This window comes from Gossypium hirsutum, chromosome D10 (genome assembly GCF_007990345.1).
Source record: "Gossypium hirsutum isolate 1008001.06 chromosome D10, Gossypium_hirsutum_v2.1, whole genome shotgun sequence".
In the NCBI taxonomy this organism is placed as follows: Eukaryota; Viridiplantae; Streptophyta; class Magnoliopsida; order Malvales; family Malvaceae; genus Gossypium; species Gossypium hirsutum.
Window position 1 is genome coordinate 1,370,147 of NC_053446.1, and position 19,460 is coordinate 1,389,606.

General features: G+C 36.5%; 1 protein-coding gene across 5 annotated transcripts in view; it reads left to right on the forward strand.

The window, feature by feature from the left end:
• LOC107935352 (cysteine-rich receptor-like protein kinase 10) overlaps positions 1-17,836 on the forward strand; it is a 94,215-nt gene extending 76,379 nt beyond the window's left edge. For 3 of the 5 annotated variants that reach the window (XM_041102670.1, XM_041102671.1, XM_041102669.1), the window contains 2 exons: positions 17,238-17,388; positions 17,475-17,836. In XM_041102670.1, the coding sequence (XP_040958604.1) occupies positions 17,238-17,388; positions 17,475-17,786 (463 nt within the window). In that variant the 3' untranslated portion in view covers positions 17,787-17,836. Of the gene's footprint in view, positions 1-16,344; positions 16,744-16,848; positions 17,084-17,237; positions 17,389-17,474 lie in introns of those variants that run through there. The other 2 variants (XM_041102672.1, XM_041102673.1) reach the window with 2 other exon arrangements.
• The last annotated feature ends 1,624 nt before the right edge of the window (positions 17,837-19,460 follow it).

Sequence of the window (19,460 nt, forward strand, 5' to 3'; positions counted from 1 at the left end):
CCAACCATATAAAAATGGTTCCTTTTTATTATTAAAACAAAATTGGAATTGAAAACCACTGCTTGAACACTTGAAGTATGAGATGTTTGGGAGAAAAGAACACCTTGCCAGTAATTACATACAAGGAGTATGTAAAAATAACTTTTTCGAAAAAATATTAATAAATAATTTAAATTAATTATATAATTTATTAAAATATTAGAAGATATATTTCAATATTTATTAAATGAATTTATAAATTCACATATTTTAATAATTAAAAAAAAGTAAAATAATTTTAAAAACTTCTATTATATATCAATTCTAATATGATCTTTAATAGCCATTTCTTATCCTCAACTCACCGCTACAGTGCGTTTGAATCTAAACACACACTCTACCATTGTTTCTAATTTCATCGCTACAGCATCCAATCTCACCGCTACAGTAATTAATCTCACTGCCATCGCTGTTTTTAACCTCACCGGAGCTAAATACACCGCCCATCCAAACTAAGCCTAAATCATATACGCAAACAATCCAAAATCTATTGACTTTGACTCATATTTTTTATTAAGGATCAGATAAATCTTCTACGATGGACCAAAACTTTATCCTTACTAAAAGCACCCATATCATAAATTTCATAATATAGCTGAGCTCTCTCGTCTTATGATCCAAACAATGAGGTAAAGCCAAAAAAAAGAAATGCAGAGCTCCACAGTTTTCATAACCCTGTGGCTGTTATTAATAGTCTTTTCCGTGCTTAGCCCTGTAACTGAAGCTCAGCCACCCACTTATCGCTACCACGTTTTCCTAACACCACCACTTTCCTCATAAATAGCACTTACCAAGCCAACCGTGATACCCTCTTAACTTCTCTATCGTCTAATGGCAGTCGTGGTAATGGTTTCTACAACACAACTTCAGGCAGAAACCCCGACACGGTTTACGGTCTTTTCCTCTGCCGTAGGGATCTTTCTACCAGTGTTTGTCAAGCGTGTGCCACCTTCGCCTCTACAGACATTTCCCGACGTTGTACTGTTGAAATAGCAGCGGTGGTTTGGTACGACGAGTGCCTCCTACGATACTCGGACGAAAATATATTTTTCGCCGTGGCTGAAGAACCTGCAATTATATTGTTTAATACTAAGAATGCAATTGGGACAAAATCCCCTCTTCGACCAGCTAGTGGCTACCACAGTTGTTATGAACATGAACAATATAACTGTTGTTCCAATAGGGTCGGAAAGCGTGTAAATTATTGTACTAAAAAAATCACACAAAGTTCAATTCCCAGGGAAGAGAGGTGGATCACATGGATCTCTTAAATACCAAGTCTTTCCTTAGTCAGAATATCCCTTCTATAGTAATTTAATAGCACAATTAAATACTATTATACCCTCAAATATTGAAAGAAAAATAGGACAAAAAGAACATAAGAGTTTTAACGAGGTTCGGTAAATTATACCTACGTCCTCAGGCACTAACACCAGATGATAACTTTACTATCTCCAAAATTTAGGCAGTGGAATAGATTGAAGATTGCAGATCTTGCCTTCCTGTATTTGGGCAGCGAAGCAGATCAAAGATGGCAGATTTTACCTCCCTGACTACAGTGGATACATTGAAGCGATAATTCTATCTCCTGTATTGACAGTGGAATAGATCGAGATTACAGATCTTATCTCCCTAAGTAATAGTGGAGCAGATCGCATCAGTCTTATCTCCTAAGCAGTAGTGGAGCAGACGAAACCACAGATTTTACCTCCCTGACTACAGTGGAGTACATTGAAGCCGATAACTCTATCTCCCTGTATTTGGCAGTGGAATAGATTGAAGATCAAAGATGGCAGATTTTACCTCCTGTGACTACAGTGGAGTACATTGAAGCTGATAACTCTATCTCCCTGTATTTGACAGTGGAATAGATCGGAGATTACAGTCTTATCTCCCTAAGCAGTAGCGGAGCAGACGAAACCACAGTCTTATCTCCCTAAATAGTAGTGGAGCAGACTAAAAACACAAATCTCATCCCCATGGAGTCGTAGCAGAGTAGATTGAAGCTACAAGGCGTATCTGAAGTTGCAGTAGAGCAGATCGAAGAATCATAAGACGCAGTGGACTAGAATGAGGTTACTTGAAGAAAGGAAGCACCAAAAGAAGTCAAAACTCGGCGAGCCCGGGCAAAATTGGCCTTTCTTAGTCTTTGCTCTGTTCTCGTTACACGATAACAAGCAAAGAGGGGCAGCTGTAAGGCCCAATTTTATGCCCAGGCCCGAATATTAAAACAAGATAAACAACAGTCCAATTACAAAGGAAAATAACAAGCCCAATGTAGCCCATGGCCCGAAACAAAAATTAAAAACCCAGCCCAGACAACATTAACATTTTCGGCAGAAAGATGCCCCCAAACCCTGGCGCCGCATGCCTCGCGTGGCCTCCTCGTCTGCCACGCCCAGCTCTCCATGCCACCATGTCGGCCACCTGCTCCTCTGTACCACCATGCCTCTGTCACCTCCATTGTGCCCATCCCATGCAAAGAGACAGAACAGAAACAATAGGAAATAGGATGAAAAGGGGTTATAAAACCTGAATCAAAATTGTATCCGGGGGTTTTTTTTTCTTTTTTGTTTGTTTTCTGGCATTTTAAAAAAACAGAAGCTAGAATTTAAAAAAATACATAGATCTCAGTACTGAGATAGCAAGCATTCGGGAAAAAAGGAAAGGCAAACGGAAAAGGTTACCTTTTTTATACATTTTCTTTCGATTTCTATATACATATCTATACCTTTTTTTATTAATATAAACCTAAAATCTATACATTCTAAGACCAAGAATAAATAACAAAAAAAATATAAAAAAATTAAAAAAATTTACCTTTCCGGCCACCGCGTGCGGTGGCCGGCGCCTACGCCGGCGAGCCTCCGGTGGCCGTCCGGTGACCCCCCCTTGGCCGGAAATCGCTCCGTGCCCTCCCTCTCCCTCTTTCTTTCTTTTTTTTCCCTCACCTGGTCTCAAATGAATTTTTCAAAAAAACTTAGCTTTTATAGGGGACCAAAACGCACCGTTTTGGTCCCCCTGTTTAATGATAAAACGACGTCGTTTCGGACGTGGGGCGGGTCGACCCGACCCGCACCAGGGCAGGATCCGCGTGTTTTTGAGCGGAAGGGCTATTTGCGCAATTGGCCCTTCCGCATTTTTATATTTCGCAATCAAGTTATTCGTTGTTTATAAATTGACCCCGAAATCCATTACACTTTGCGATTTAGTCCCCCTTCCAATGGTGTCGTTTCAAGTGTTTGGATAAATTACTTATTTGATCCCCCATAGTTTAACGCGCGTTCTGATAAGTCCATTCTCCTTTAATTTCTTTCAAAATTCGCCCCAAAGATTTGGTTTTAATCCAATCTCATCCCTTTTTCATCTATTTTTTTTACCTTAAATTTCATAATATTTTTGCTGTTTAATTCAATTTTAATATTAATTGTTATATATATAATATTATTATCATTGTTTTTTTATTATTATTGTATTATATTTAACTATATATATATTTTTCGTTTCGTTTCTACTATTATATACATATATTATATATTCTTTAATATTAATATTTGTTCACATATTTCATTACGCATATATATATAGGTATTTTTGTGTATATGGTATTATTTTCATGTATTCATTTATTTATATCATTTTTTTTAAATAATTATATTAAGTATACACTTGTAAATATCGTGCTATTCGTATATTTCCCATTATCTCATACAAATATCTTTGCATTATTCGTCATATATTTCTTTCATTTTTATGTATATGTTTTTAGATATCACAACATTTATATATTTTTGCATTATGTCACGTATACATTTTTTATCCTTACTATTGTGATTATTAGTATATGTTTTTGTATTTATGAATATATCTTTAATACATATAAGTATATATTTATTATTAATAGATGTTTTCAACATTATTATTATGTATATTATGTGAATATTTTAACATTATATTATATATGTATTTATATATATTACGCATATATATATACCCTTTTTTAATATTATATTTTTTACATATATATGTAGATATACGTACTTATACATACTTAAATATATTTTTCATATTTCTTAATTCTTATATACTTACATATATTTATGCATATTTTATATCATATACATACTTATATATATTCTTTATATTCTTAAAAATGCCTTTTGTATATTTCACATATTTCATAATTCATATACATATATTTTATATTATCACGATTTGTAAATATATAAATACACATTTACATTTTTTATAATACTTACCGATTTTATATATATGTACATACTTATCTATGTTTTCATATTCTGTAATTTATATATATTTCTTATTTTATGGCTTTAAATTATACATGCATATATATATATATATTTTACATAATTGTATTTATTGTCATCATTGTTATTTGGTGTTTGTTTATTTATCCATGTACACTTGTGCTTTTTCTAAAATGTTAGTTCTATTTATTCATTTGTATGCTTTGTTTATGTAATCGCCTCGTCATTTCATTTTGCCTATTGCATTGTTGTTACTCATTTTACTTTGCTCACCTTGTCGTATTCGTTATTGTTTTGTCAAGCATTGACACTAAACACCAAAAGGAAAATTTTTCTAAATAAGGCAATATTTCGCGTTTGGAAACTCGAGAAAACGTGCCCTAACGTGCTGGGTTTCGATTTCTCGTTTGACTAAATAGCCAAATATCCTCTTAAAGCTTCAAAGTATGGTTTCATTAAACTATAAGGTGATCTTGGTTTCGATGGTTTAGAGTATCGTGTCCTAACGTGCTGGATGTGATATTCCTTCGGAACAAGAGAATCTTATGTTTCAATTCACGATATCAGATTTTCTTTTGAGGATCGTATTTTTTAAAACTCTTCAAATTTTCAATTTTCGACACTAAGACACTAGTTAATCAACTAGGTACCAATTTTGGGCGTATCGAGGGTGCTAATCCTTCCTCGTGCGTAACCGGCTCCCGAACTCATTTTTTTGAATTTCGTAGACCAAAATCGTTGTTTTAATAAAATCAAATCATTTATTAAAAACAACCACTTTTTGAGGTGACCCGATCACACCTCGTCAAAAAAGGATTGGTGGCGACTCCCGTTTTCATTCTTTTTTTAAATCCAAGTCGACCCCGTTTTCATCAAAAAATGGTGTCAACAGAACTGAAATGAGAAATGAGAAGGCCTATTTATAGTTGAGGTTCAAGGACCAAACAATAAATAGCCCATTATCTCAAGGACCAAAAAAAAATTATCCCTTGCCACTTTTCCAAAGTTGGTGGTTGTCATTATTGATTGTCTCCCATTAATGTTAATGGCAACCATTATTAATTGTCTTCCATTAATGTTAACAATCTCCACCTTGAAGATTTGATTAGGATAATCACATCTTCACACACTTCCTTCAACTCCCCAAATTCGATAAAGCTATCTTTTGTAGTGCCTACAAATGCGCTCTCGAGCGCCATACACCTGAAGGTGCTCAAATTCTCAGGATATTAATCAAGTTCAAACAATGATTAAACTTGATTGTTGTTACCACCTTGGTCATCATATCTGCGGGATTATCTGCTGTCGGAAACTTCTGAAGTAGAAATTTTCCTTTTTCAAAGACTTCCCGCACAAAGTGATATCTTACGGCGATATGTTTGGTTCTTGAATGATAGACTTGATTTTTCGCTAAGTGAATAGCGTTTTGACTGTCACAATATAAACTTATGTGACTTTAAACAACTCCTAAGTCTTTCAACAATCCATTAAGCCAAATAGCCTCCTTAACAGCTTCTGTAACTGCCATATATTCTGCCTCTGTAGTAGACACAGCTACTGTAGACTGTAAGGTAGACTTCCAACTCACTAGGGCTTTCGCAAGGGTAAACAGATACCCCGTAGTTGAACGACGTTTATCTAAATCACCAGCAAAGTCGGAATCAACATATCCAACTACAAACTGACCAAGTGCTTCATCCTGTTCAAAAATTAAACCAACATCTACGGTTTTTCGAAGATACCGTAAAATTCATTTCACATCTTGCCAATGTCCTTTTCCAGGATCATGCATATACCTGCTCACAACTCCAACAGCTTGTGAAATGTCAGGCCTCGTACACACCATCGCATACATCAAACTCCCAACTGCATTAGCATATGGGACTTTCGCCATATATTCTCTTTCATCTTTAGTCTTCGGAGATAATTGAGCACTAAGTTTCAAATGAGAAGCAAGTGGGGTACTTACATGTTTTGTGTTTTCATTTACACCAAAACATTGTAATACCTTTTTCAGATATTGCTTCTGATTTAAACAGAGCTTGCCTCTCGGTTTATCTCTACTTATCTCCATGCCGAGAATCTTCTTGGCCTCACCTAGATCTTTCATCTCGAACTCTTGATTCAACTGAGCCTTCAGCTTATCTATCTCATTTTGGCTCTTCGAAGCGATTAACATATCATCAACATACAAGAGTAGATAAATGAAAGATCCGTCATGCAGCTTCTGCAAATATACACAATTGTCATATTTGCTTCTTGTGTACTTCTACCTTCTCATAAAGCTATCAAATCACTTGTACCACTGCCTCGGGGATTGCTTCAATCCATATAGCGATTTGTTCAGCTTACAAACCCAATTTCTACCACCAGCATCTGTGTATCCTTCGGGCTGAGTCATATAGATCTCCTCTTCTAACTCACCATGCAAGAAAGTCGTCTTAACATCAAGTTGAGCTAGCTCCAAATTCAACTGTACTACCAAGGCCAACAAAATTCTAATGGAGGAATACTTCACAACAGGGGAAAATACATCATTGTAGTCAATTCCCTCCTTCTGAGTGTAGCCTTTAGCTACTAATCTTGCCTTGTAGCGAATATCCTTCTTGCTAGGAGATCCATCTTTCTTTACGAATACCCACTTGCATCCGATTTCCCTTTTACCTTTCGGTAATTGCGCCAACTCCCAAGTATTGTTCTTCCGGAGAGACTGCATTTCTTCATCCATGGCGTTTTTCCATTTATCACTTTCTAAGCTTTGCATTGCTTCTTGATAAGTGATAGGAATATCATCAACAACGGGAAGGGCGTAGGCCACCATATCAGTAAATCGAGCAGGTTTACGAATTTCTCTCCGTGGCCTTGCAACTGCAACTGGTTCTGGTGTACTTAGTGGTTCTTGGGTCAGAACCTCTTCAACCTCTAATTCCTCCATTGTGGCTGGAGAATTAGACTTATTAACTGGGCAAATCCCCATCTGCTCAAACTCCACCTATTTTGGAGTACACTCCACCTGCTGTGGAGTATTGCTCGTCTGAATATCTTTATCTGCTACATTTTTCAATGTGGCAGATTCATCAAAGGTAACATCTCTGCTACAGATCATTTTCTTTGTGCTTAAGCACCAAAGACGAAATCCCTTCACTCCAGAAGTGATTCCCATAAAGAGAGCTCTCTTTGCCCTCGGATCTAACTTTGACTCCTTCACATGGTAATATGCAGTGGTTCCAAACACATGTAAGGAATCATAATCTGTAGCCGGTTTTCCAGACCATACCTCCACAGGAGTTTTTCTTTCTAATGCAGATGATGGCAAACGATTAACAAGATGGCCAGCGTATGTCACAGCCTCAGCCCAAAATTGCTTGCCCAACCCAGCATTGGACAACATACATCGAACTTTCTCCAGCAATGTTCGATTCATACGCTCTGCCAATCCATTCTGCTGTGGTGTATCCATAACTGTGAAGTGTCGAACAATACCATACTCTTGGCACACATCGAAGAACGGATCACTTTTATATTCCCCTCCATTGTCCGTCCTAAGCCGCTTGATTTTCTTGCCAGTCTGGTTTTCGATCATAGTTTTCCATTTAAGAAAAACTCTAAGCACTTCATCCTTAGTTCTCATGGTATACACCCAAACTCTTCTGGAAAAGTCATCAACAAAAGTAACAAAGTAGTGTTTTCCTCCCAATGAAGGTGTCTTGGAAGGCCCCCACACATCTGAGTGAACATATTCCAAAATACCTTTTGTATTATGGATAGCAGTACCGAATTTCACTCTCTTTTGCTTTCCCAGAACACAATGCTCGCAAAATTTTAATTTGCAAGCCTTTGCACCTTTCAACAATCCTTGCTTTGCCAGAATTTGCAAGGATTTTTCACTGGCATGTCCCAACTTCATATGCCACAACTGTATTGAGTCCAATTCTTTGTTGCCGGAAGCTGCAGCGACTGCTCCAATAACTGTACTACCTTGGTAGTAATACAAGTTATTTTTCCTGATGCCCTTCAATATCACAAGTGCGCCAGATGTCACTTTCAAAACCCCATCTCTCATAGTAACAACTGAACCATTGGATTCCAAGGCTCCCAATGAGATGAGATTTTTCTTCAAACTGGGCACGTACCGAACATCAGTCAGAACTCTGGTTGATCCATCTTTATTCTTTAATTGGATTGAACCTATCCCAACAGTTTTACAGGCATTGTCATTGCCCATATAAACAACTCCTCCATTTAGTTCTACTAAATCAGAGAACCACCCCCGGTTAGGGGACATATGATAGGTACAACCCGAATCCAATATCCACTCATCTGAATGGAACAACGATGATGATGCAACCAGTGATAGTTCAGAGTCACTAGTATCATGCTTAGCAACACAAGCATCTACAGCAGCTTTTCCCTTATTCTTCAGCTTTGGACAATTTTTCTTCCAGTGGCCTTTCTCATGACAAAAAGCACATTCATCTTTCCCGAGTCTGGACTTTGACTTTGATCTCCCCTTTTGAGTTTTCTTCCGAGTGTATGAATGACCTCAGACTACTAAAGCTTCTGTATCTCTGATTGAGTTTTTCTGTTTGTCCTTCTTTCTCTGTTCATAACTGTATAAGGCCGCACAGACTTCGCTCAGAGATATATCACTCCTGCCATGAAGTAGAGTAGTTTCTAGGAACTCAAACTCCTCAGGAAGTGACCCCAATAGCATCAAAGCCAAATCTTCATCTTTGAATGTCTCATCCATATTCAGCAAATCAGTGACTAACTGATTAAATTTGGTGATGTGATCATTCATTGTGGTACTTGGGACGTATGTGAAGCGAAACAGTCTTTTCTTCAAGTGGAGCTTATTTTGACTGTTTTTCTTCAAAAATTTTTCTTCAAGTGCCACCCACAACTTATTTGCAGAAGTCTCCTTTGAAAAAGCATACCTCTGCTCTCGAGAAAGGCATGATCGAATTGTGCCACATGCCAACCGATTGATCGCCTTCCAATCTTTCTCCTGTACATCATCTGGTTTCTCTTCATCAATGGCAATGTCTAGACCCTGCTGAAAAAGGGCATCTAGAACCTCACTTTGCCACATACCAAAATGGCCCGTGCCATCAAAGATCTCCACAGCCAGTCTTGCATTTGCAATTGTCGGTCTTGTCCACATGGACGATGTTGAAGCTCCTACACCGACCGTTTTCTCCATAATCTTTCAATATACCTAAGGAAATCTTTTCTGATGTGGAAGATCAGTTTAAACTGCAACCACAGAGCATACTACGGTTAACCTTCGGCTCTGATACCACTTGTTGTTCCAATAGGGTCGGAAGCGTGTAAATTATTGTACTAAAAAATCACACAAAGTTCAATTCCCAGGGAAGAGAGGTGGATCACATGGATATCTTAAATACCAAGTCTTTCCTTATACAGAATATCCCTTCTATAGTAATTTAATAGCACAATTAAATACTACTATTATACCCTCAAATATTGAAAGAAAAATAGGACAAGAAAGAACACAAGAGATTTAACGAGGTTCGGTAAATTATACATACGTCCTCGGGCACTAACACCAGATGATAACTTTACTATCTCCAAAGTATTACAAACAAATAGAATTCCTTAAGAATTCTCAAATGGGAGAAGAGAGAAAACTAAGAGAGAAAGATTGGTTGGGATGAATTGAAATGAGAAATGAGAAGGCCTATTTATAGTTGAGGTTCAAGGACCAAACAATAAATAGCCCATTATCTCAAGGACCAAAAAAAATTTATCCCTTGCCACTTTTCCAAAGTTGGTGGTTGTCATTATTGATTGTCTCCCATTAATGTTAATGGCAACCATTATTAATTGTCTTCCATTAATGTTAACAATAACAACCCAAACGGAAAATAAACTCGCAGGTTCTAAAAAATTTGCGACAAGAGAGACCAAACTTTCAAGTTTTCAAACACTGTACACGCTCGCCCAGTGTACACCGGACTTATCAGGCAGTGGTTGCAGTAGATATCTGCAAGGAGCACGAGAAAATCTTCCAAATGGATGTCAAGGCGTAAGCGTGTTGAGTCCTAGCTGCAACGTCAGATATGAAACTTACCCCTTCTATAATCTAGCGGCAGTTTCACCTCAACCTCCTCCAGCACCAGGTTTATCCTCACTGTTAATTGATAAATTTGATTCTTTCCTTTTTCCTTTTTTATAGTTCATGAAAAAAAGAAAACAAGATTCACTACATTCTCTTTTCTTTTTTCTTTTTGGTCGGTAATTTGTAAATTAATATATAGGTAAAGAACAAGCCCCTGTTTTCATGAGGATTAGAATGACCTGAATTGAGAATATCTAATTCTGCTCTTATTTAATTAGAAGAAGAGAAACAAAACAAATCAAACCGGATTCCAGTACTTGTTGCAAGTTTATCAGCAATTTTTGGGCTGGCTGTGGTTTTTATCTCTGCTTTCTTCATCTGGAGGAGGAGAAACAGTAGAGGTACACATCGGAGTGATCTTTCTGGCAAGTATTATAACTTCTTTTTATATTCTTATGCTGATCATATTATGATTTTATTACAGACGAAGAAAACAGCCAAGAAGTTCAATTACTTGGCTTGGTAAATGAGCACTCAAGGGAAACTTTTAACGGAGAAAATGGGGAGAGATCTCAGGAGTTTCCTTCTATACGGTTGGATGTTTTACATGTTGTTCCAATAGGGTCGGAAGCATGTAAATTATTGTACTAAAAAATCACACAAAGTTCAATTCCCAGGAAAGAGAGGTGGATCACATGGATCTCTTAAATACCAAGTCTTTCCTTAGACAGAATATCCCTTCTATAGTAATTTAATAGCACAATTAAATACTACTATTATACCCTCAAATATTGAAAGAAAAATAGGACAAGAAAGAACACAAGAGTTTTAACGAGGTTCGGTAAATTATACCTACGTCCTCGGGCACTAACACCAGATGATAACTTTACTATCTCCAAAGTATTACAAACAAATAGAATTCCTTAAGAATTCTCAAATGGGAGAAGAGAGAAAACTAAGAAAGAAAGATTGGTTGGGATAAATTGAAATGAGAAATGAGAAGGCCTATTTATAGTTGAGGTTTAAGGACCAAACAATAAATAGCCCATTATCTCAAGGACCAAAAAAAATTATCCCATGCCACTTTTTCAAAGTCAACTTTAGGGTGCTAAACTTGCACCACTTTGTATTGTTTGCCATTAATGTTGTCTCCCATTAATGTTAACAATCTCCACCTTGAAGATTTGATTAGGATAATCACATCTTCACACACTTCCTTCAACTCCCCAAATTCGATAAAGCTATCTTTTGTAGTGCCTACAAATGCACTCTCGAGCGCCATACACCTGAAGGTGCTCAAATTCTCAGGATGTTAATCAAGTTCAAACAATGATTAAACTTGATTGTTGTTACCACCTTGGTCATCATATCTGCGGGATTATCTGCTGTCGGAATCTTCTGAAGTAGAATTTTTCCTTTTTCAAAGACTTCCCGCACAAAGTGATATCTTACGTCGATATGCTTGGTTCTTGAATGATAGACTTGATTTTTCGCTAAATGAATAGCGCTCTGACTGTCACAATATAAACTTATGTGACTTTGAACAACTCCTAAGTCTTTCAACAATCCATTAAGCCAAATAGCCTCCTTAACAGCTTCTGTAACTGCCATATATTCTGCCTCTGTAGTAGACACAGCTACTGTAGACTGTAAGGTAGACTTCCAACTCACTGGGGCTTTCGCAAGAGTAAACAGATACCCCGTAGTTGAACGACGTTTATCTAAATCACCAGCAAAGTCGGAATCAACATATCCAACTACAAACTGACCAAGTGCTTCATCCTGTTCAAAAATTAAACCAACATCTACGGTTTTTCGAAGATACCGTAGAATCCATTTCACAGCTTGCCAATGTCCTTTTCCAGGATCATGCATATACCTGCTCACAACTCCAACAGCTTGTGAAATGTCAGGCCTCGTACACACCATCGCATACATCAAACTCCCAACTGCATTAGCATATGGGACTTTTGCCATATATTCTCTTTCTTCTTCAGTTTTCGGAGATAATTGAGCACTAAGTTTCAAATGAGAAGCAAGTGGGGTACTTACATGTTTTGTGTTTTCATTTACACCAAAACATTGCAATACCTTTTTCAGATATTGTTTCTGATTTAAACAGAGCTTGCCTCTCGGTCTATCTCTACTTATCTCCATGCCGAGAATCTTCTTGGCCTCACCTAGATCTTTCATCTCGAACCTTTGATTCAACTGAGCCTTCAGCTTATCTATCTCATTTTGGCTCTTCGAAGCGATTAACATATCATCAACATACAAGAGTAGATAAATGAAAGATCCGTCATGCAGCTTCTGCAAATATACACAATTGTCATATTTGCTTCTTGTGTACTTCTGCCTTCTCATAAAGCTATCAAATCGCTTGTACCACTGCCTCGGGGATTGCTTCAATCCATATAGCGATTTGTTCAGCTTACAAACCCAATTTCTACCACCAGCATCTGTGTATCCTTCGGGCTGAGTCATATAGATCTCCTCTTCTAACTCACCATGCAAGAAAGCTGTCTTAACATCAAGTTGAGCTAGCTCCAAATTCAACTGTGCTACCAAGGCCAACAAAATTCTAATGGAGGAATGCTTCACAACAGGGGAAAATACATCATTGTAGTCAATTCCCTCCTTCTGAGCGTAGCCTTTAGCTACCAATCTTGCCTTGTAGCGAATATCCTTCTTGCTAGGAGATCCATCTTTCTTTGCAAATACCCACTTGCATCCGATTGCCCTTTTACCTTTCGGTAATTGCGCCAACTCCCAAGTATTGTTCTTCCGGAGAGACTGCATTTCTTCATCCATGGCGCTTTTCCATTTATCACTTTCTAAGCTTTGCATTGCTTCTTGATAAGTGATAGGAATATCATCAACAACGGGAAGGGCGTAGGCCACCATATCAGTAAATCGAGCAGGTTTACGAATTTCTCTCCGTGGCCTTGCAACTGCAACTGGTTCTGGTGTACTTAGTGGTTCTTGGGTCAGAACCTCTTCAACCTCTAATTCCTCCATTGTGGCTGGAGAATTAGACTTATTAACTGGGCAAATCCCCATCTGCTCAAACTCCACCTGTTTTGGAGTACACTCCACCTGCTGTGGAGTATTGCTCGTCTGAATATCTTTATCTGCTACCTTTTTCAATGTGGCAGATTCATCAAAGGTAACATCTCTGCTACAGATCATTTTCTTTGTGCTTAAGCACCAAAGACGAAATCCCTTCACTCCAGAAGTGATTCCCATAAAGAGAGCTTTCTTTGCCCTCGGATCTAACTTTGACTCCTTCACATGGTAATATGCAGTGGTTCCAAACACATGTAAGGAATCATAATCTGTAGCCGGTTTTCCAGACCATACCTCCATAGGAGTTTTTCTTTCTAATGCAGATGATGGCAAACGATTAACAAGATGGCCAGCGTATGTCACAGCCTCAGCCCAAAATTGCTTGCCCAACCCAGCATTGGACAACATACATCGAACTTTCTCCAGCAATGTTCGATTCATACGCTCTGCCACTCCATTCTGTTGTGGTGTATCCCTAACTGTGAAGTGTCGAACAATACCATACTCTTGGCACACATCGAAGAACGGATCACTTTTATATTCCCCTCCATTGTCCGTCCTAAGCCGCCTAATTTTCTTGCCAGTCTGGTTTTCGATCATAGTTTTCCATTTAAGAAAAACTCCAAGCACTTCATCTTTAGTTTTCATGGTATACACCCAAACTCTTCTGGAAAAGTCATCAACAAAAGTAACAAAGTAGTGTTTTCCTCCCAACGAAGGTGTTTTGGAAGGCCCCCACACATCTGAGTGAATATATTCCAAAATACCTTTTGTATTATGGATAGCAGTGCCGAATTTCACTCTCTTTTGCTTTCCCAGAACACAGTGCTCACAAAATTTTAATTTGCAAGCCTTTGCACCTTTCAACAATCCTTGCTTTGCCAGAATTTGCAAGGATTTTTCGCTGGCATGTCCCAACTTCATATGCCACAACTGCATTGAGTCCAATTCTTTGTTACCGGAAGCTGTAGCGACTGCTCCAATAACTGTACTACCTTGGTAGTAATACAAGTTATTTTTCCTGATGCCCTTCAATATCACAAGTGCGCCAGATGTCACTTTCAAAATCCCATCTCTCATAGTAACAACTGAACCATTGGATTCCAAGGCTCCCAATGAGATGAGATTTTTCTTCAAACTGGGCACGTACCGAACATCAGTCAGAACTCTGGTTGATCCATCTTGATTCTTTAATTGGATTGAACCTATCCCAACAGTTTTATAGGCATTGTCATTGCCCATATAAACAACTCCACCATTTAGTTCTACTAAATCAGAGAACCACTCCCGGTTAGGGGACATATGAAAGGTACAACCCGAATCCAATATCCACTCATCTGAATGGAACGACGATGATGATGCAACCAGTGATAGTTCAGAGTCACTAGTATCATGCTTTGCAACACAAGCATCTACAGCAGCTTTTCCCTTATTCTTCAGCTTTGGACAATTTTTCTTCCAGTGGCCTTTCTCATGACAAAAGGCACATTCATCTTTCCCGAGTCTGGACTTTGACTTTGATCTCCCCTTTTGAGTTTTCTTCCGAGTGTATGAACGACCTCGGACTACTAAAGCTTCTGTATCTCTGATTGAGTTTTTCTGTTTGTCCTTCTTTCTCTGTTCATAACTGTATAAGGCCGCACAGACTTCGCTCAGAGATATATCACTCCTGCCATGAAGTAGAGTAGTTTCTAGGAACTCAAACTCCTCAGGAAGTGACCCCAACAGCATCAAAGCCAAATCTTCATCTTTGAATGTCTCATCCATATTCAGCAAATCAGTGACTAACTGATTAAATTTGGTGATGTGATCATTCATTGTGGTACTTGGGACGTATGTGAAGCGAAACAGTCTTTTCTTAAAGTGGAGCTTATTTTGACTGTTTTTCTTCAAAAAATTTTCTTCAAGTGCCACCCACAACTTATTTGCAGAAGTCTCCTTTGAAAAAGCATACCTCTGCTCTCGAGAAAGGCATGATCGAATTGTGCCACATGCCAACCGATTGATCGCCTTCCAATCTTTCTCCTGTACATCATCTGGTTTCTCTTCATCAATGGCAATGTCTAGACCCTGCTGAAAAAGGGCATCTAGAACCTCACTTTGCCACATACCAAAATGGCCCGTGCCATCAAAGATCTCCACGGCCAATCTTGCATTTGCAATTGTCGGTCTTGTCCACATGGATGATGTTGAAGCTCCTACACCGACCGTTTTCTCCATAATCTTTCAATATACCTAAGGAAATCTTTTCTGATGTGGAAGATCAGTTTAAACTGCAACCACAGAGCATACTACGATTAACCTTCGGCTCTTGATACCACTTGTTGTTCCAATAGGGTCGGAAGCGTGTAAATTATTGTACTAAAAAATCACACAAAGTTCAATTCCCAGGAAAGAGAGGTGGATCACATGGATCTCTTAAATACCAAGTCTTTCCTTAGACAGAATATCCCTTCTATAGTAATTTAATAGCACAATTAAATACTACTATTATACCCTCAAATATTGAAAGAAAATAGGACAAGAAAGAACACAAGAGTTTTAACGAGGTTCGGTAAATTATACCTACGTCCTCGGGCACTAACACCAGATGATAACTTTACTATCTCCAAAGTATTACAAACAAATAGAATTCCTTAAGAATTCTCAAATGGGAGAAGAGAGAAAACTAAGAGAGAAAGATTGGTTGGGATGAATTGAAATGAGAAATGAGAAGGCCTATTTATAGTTGAGGTTTAAGGACCAAACAATAAATAGCCCATTATCTCAAGGACCAAAAAAAATTATCCCATGCCACTTTTTCAAAGTCAACTTTAGGGTGCTAAACTTGCACCACTTTGTATTGTTTGCCATTAATGTTGTCTCCCATTAATGTTAACATTACATGCAGCTACAAATCACTTTTTTGATGAAAATAAGCTGGGACAGGGTGGATTTGGTCCTGTATACAAAGTAATTATATAACTTGAAACTTTTATGTGAGTTGGCTTTAGAACTGATGTATGCGAATTAAGTATGTGAATACTCCTGCATTTGAATTTTGATATGCTATGTAAATGAATGAATTCTTCCAGGGAACATTAGCAGATGGTAAAGAAATTGCAGTTAAAAGGCTGTCAGAAACTTCCAGTCAAGGGCTTGTTGAATTCAAGAATGAAATCATGTTAATTGCTAAACTACAACATAGAAATCTTGTGAGGCTCTTAGGATGTTGCTTAGAGAAAAATGAGAAGTTGCTTGTATATGAATTCATGCCCAACAAAAGCCTGGACGTTTTCCTATTCGGTTTGATGCTTGAACCTTTAACTAATAAGAAAAAAAACATGAAACAATTAATGAAAATGTACTCATTTGTTTATTTTTTATTCTTTTTTTCCACATTTATATCAGATTCGAAATTAGCTGCTCAACTAGATTGGCAGAAACGATTCAACATTATTAAAGGAATTGCTCGAGGTATTTTATATCTACATGAAGATTCTCGTCTAAAAATTATACATAGAGACCTTAAAGCAAGTAATGTTCTACTCGATCATGAGATGAATCCAAAAATTTCTGATTTTGGTATGGCAAGAATTTTTGAAGATAAAAACGAAGCAAATACCAATTGAGTCGTTGGAACATAGTAAGTACGCATATTTTCATGACACATTCCTTTACAGTGAGAGGCTTATGGGAATATTTTTATTTAATTATTTTCTTTGTTTATAAAATTTTCTATGATATCATCTAATTTTATTTTAATAAATTGTCTCTTTATTTCTTATGAATTAAAATAGTGGATATATGGCACCAGAATATGCTATGGAAGGACTCTTTTCTATCAAATCTGATGTTTTCAGTTTTGGAGTCCTTTTGTTGGAGATTATTAGTGGACAAAAGAACAATGGTTTTCATCATTTAGAGCATGGTGAAAGCTTGTTGACTTTTGTATGTTCTTTATCCTGCCTTTTGTCCTCAAACTATAGATTAAATGTTTTAACCATTCTACGAATAATTTTAAGCTACAATTGTAGGCATGGAAATTATGGTCCAAGGGCGAAGGAATGGAGCTAATAGATCAGGTCCTTGTTCCTTCATGTGTGGCTTCTGAGGTGCTTAAATGCATTCATATCGGGCTATTATGTGTGCAAGAAGACCCGGCAGATAGACCAACCATGTCATCTGTGATTTTCATGTTGGCAAGTGATAGTACCATAACACTTCTTTGTCCATCTGAACCAGCATTTTCCGTTGGGCGTGCAATTACAAAACCAGCTGAACCTATTTCAGATGATGGAGTCTTTTCGGTTAATGAGGTCACAATTTCAAATTTCTCACCTCGCTAATTTGATTGTTGTACTAACAATACTAGTTTATCAAAAAACTTTCATTTTTATTTCCCAGTCTAAATTAACAACTATGAATACTAAAGCCATGATTTGTAAGAACTTGAACCTGAAACTATATATACATATATTTGAATTTTAAATTGAGTATCAAGTTGGTGATAAATCAATTTAAGAATATTAATTTTTTACTCAAAAATTTAGTTGTCGACTTTGAAAATGAAAATGGGAGTCGCCACCGATCATTTATTGAGGTGTGATCGGCTCACCCTGAAAATGATTTTGGTCTGCAAATTTTGAGAAAACAGGTTCGGGAGTCGGTTACGCACGAGGAATTGTTAGCACCCTCGTAACGCCCAAAATTGGTACCTAATTGATTGTTTAATGTCTTAGTGTCGAAAATTTGAAAAGATTTTAAAATACGATTCTTTTAACTTGAATAAATTGAATAATAAAACACTCTTATTTCAAATAAATAAAATGTCACACCCAGTGAGTTAGGGCGCAGCATTTTTAATCTTTTGACTTTTAAAACTCATGCATGTTGAGAAGGATATTTGGTTGTTTAGGTCAAATAAAAAATCAAAATCCAGTAAGTTAGGGTTCAATTTCCCAAAATTCCTAAATACCGCATATTGCTTTTATTTTTAGAAGAATCCTCATCTCGAGAAAACAACATGTCATATCCAATGCGTTAGAACACAACGTATCGAATTCCCAAGAATGAGCTTTTTTTATTTATGTATTTTGATTAAAGCATATCCTCGATTATTTAGATTCAACGAGGAAAATTGGAACCCAATACATTAGGGCTCAATCTTCTCGAAGATCCCAAATGGCGAGTATTACGTTATCATGAAAGTTTTGAATAAAATGATTTTAATATTTAAATGAAACATAATCTTAAAATACATGCAAATGAACTCGAATAATCTATCAACACAAACGAAATGATATAATGTACACGATATTACATAAAAAAATTAAAAAGAAGTAATAACTAACGTGAAGATTTGAAATATTTAAAAATAAAACTTGAGATGAATACTACATGAAATAATATTTAAATGAATTTTAAAATGAATATTGCATGAAAAGAAAACCAAAATACGTGAAACGATATATACACGTTAATTTAGATAAATGTTACATATGGATTGGAAGATTTCCTACAATGATATATGTATATTAATATGTATAAAAAAATTGATGTAAATCAAGTATATAATAGGATAATGTTTTAAATGAAGCAAATTATGTATGTAATAAGTAGAGGATATGTAAATGTGAAATCGATGATATGTTAATAATCAAAGATAATTTAATACAAATTATAAATTTATATATGTATTAAAATAACATTATATAAAAACATTATTGGTTTTTAAAGCATAAAAATATGCATACATAAAAATTTTAGAGAAGACATATTATAAAAATAAATCATAAAAAATATCTGGATAATATTAGATTAACATAGAAATATATATATATTAGATAAGAAAAGAATTAAAATAACTTTGTATAATAAAATAAAATATTGTACATATGTAGAAATAAATAAACATGTAAACTAACATAATAGTAATACCAATAATAATAACAGTAACTAAGAAACTTAAATAATTTTATAGCAACAATAACAAAACAAAGGACTTAATTGACATTAAAACA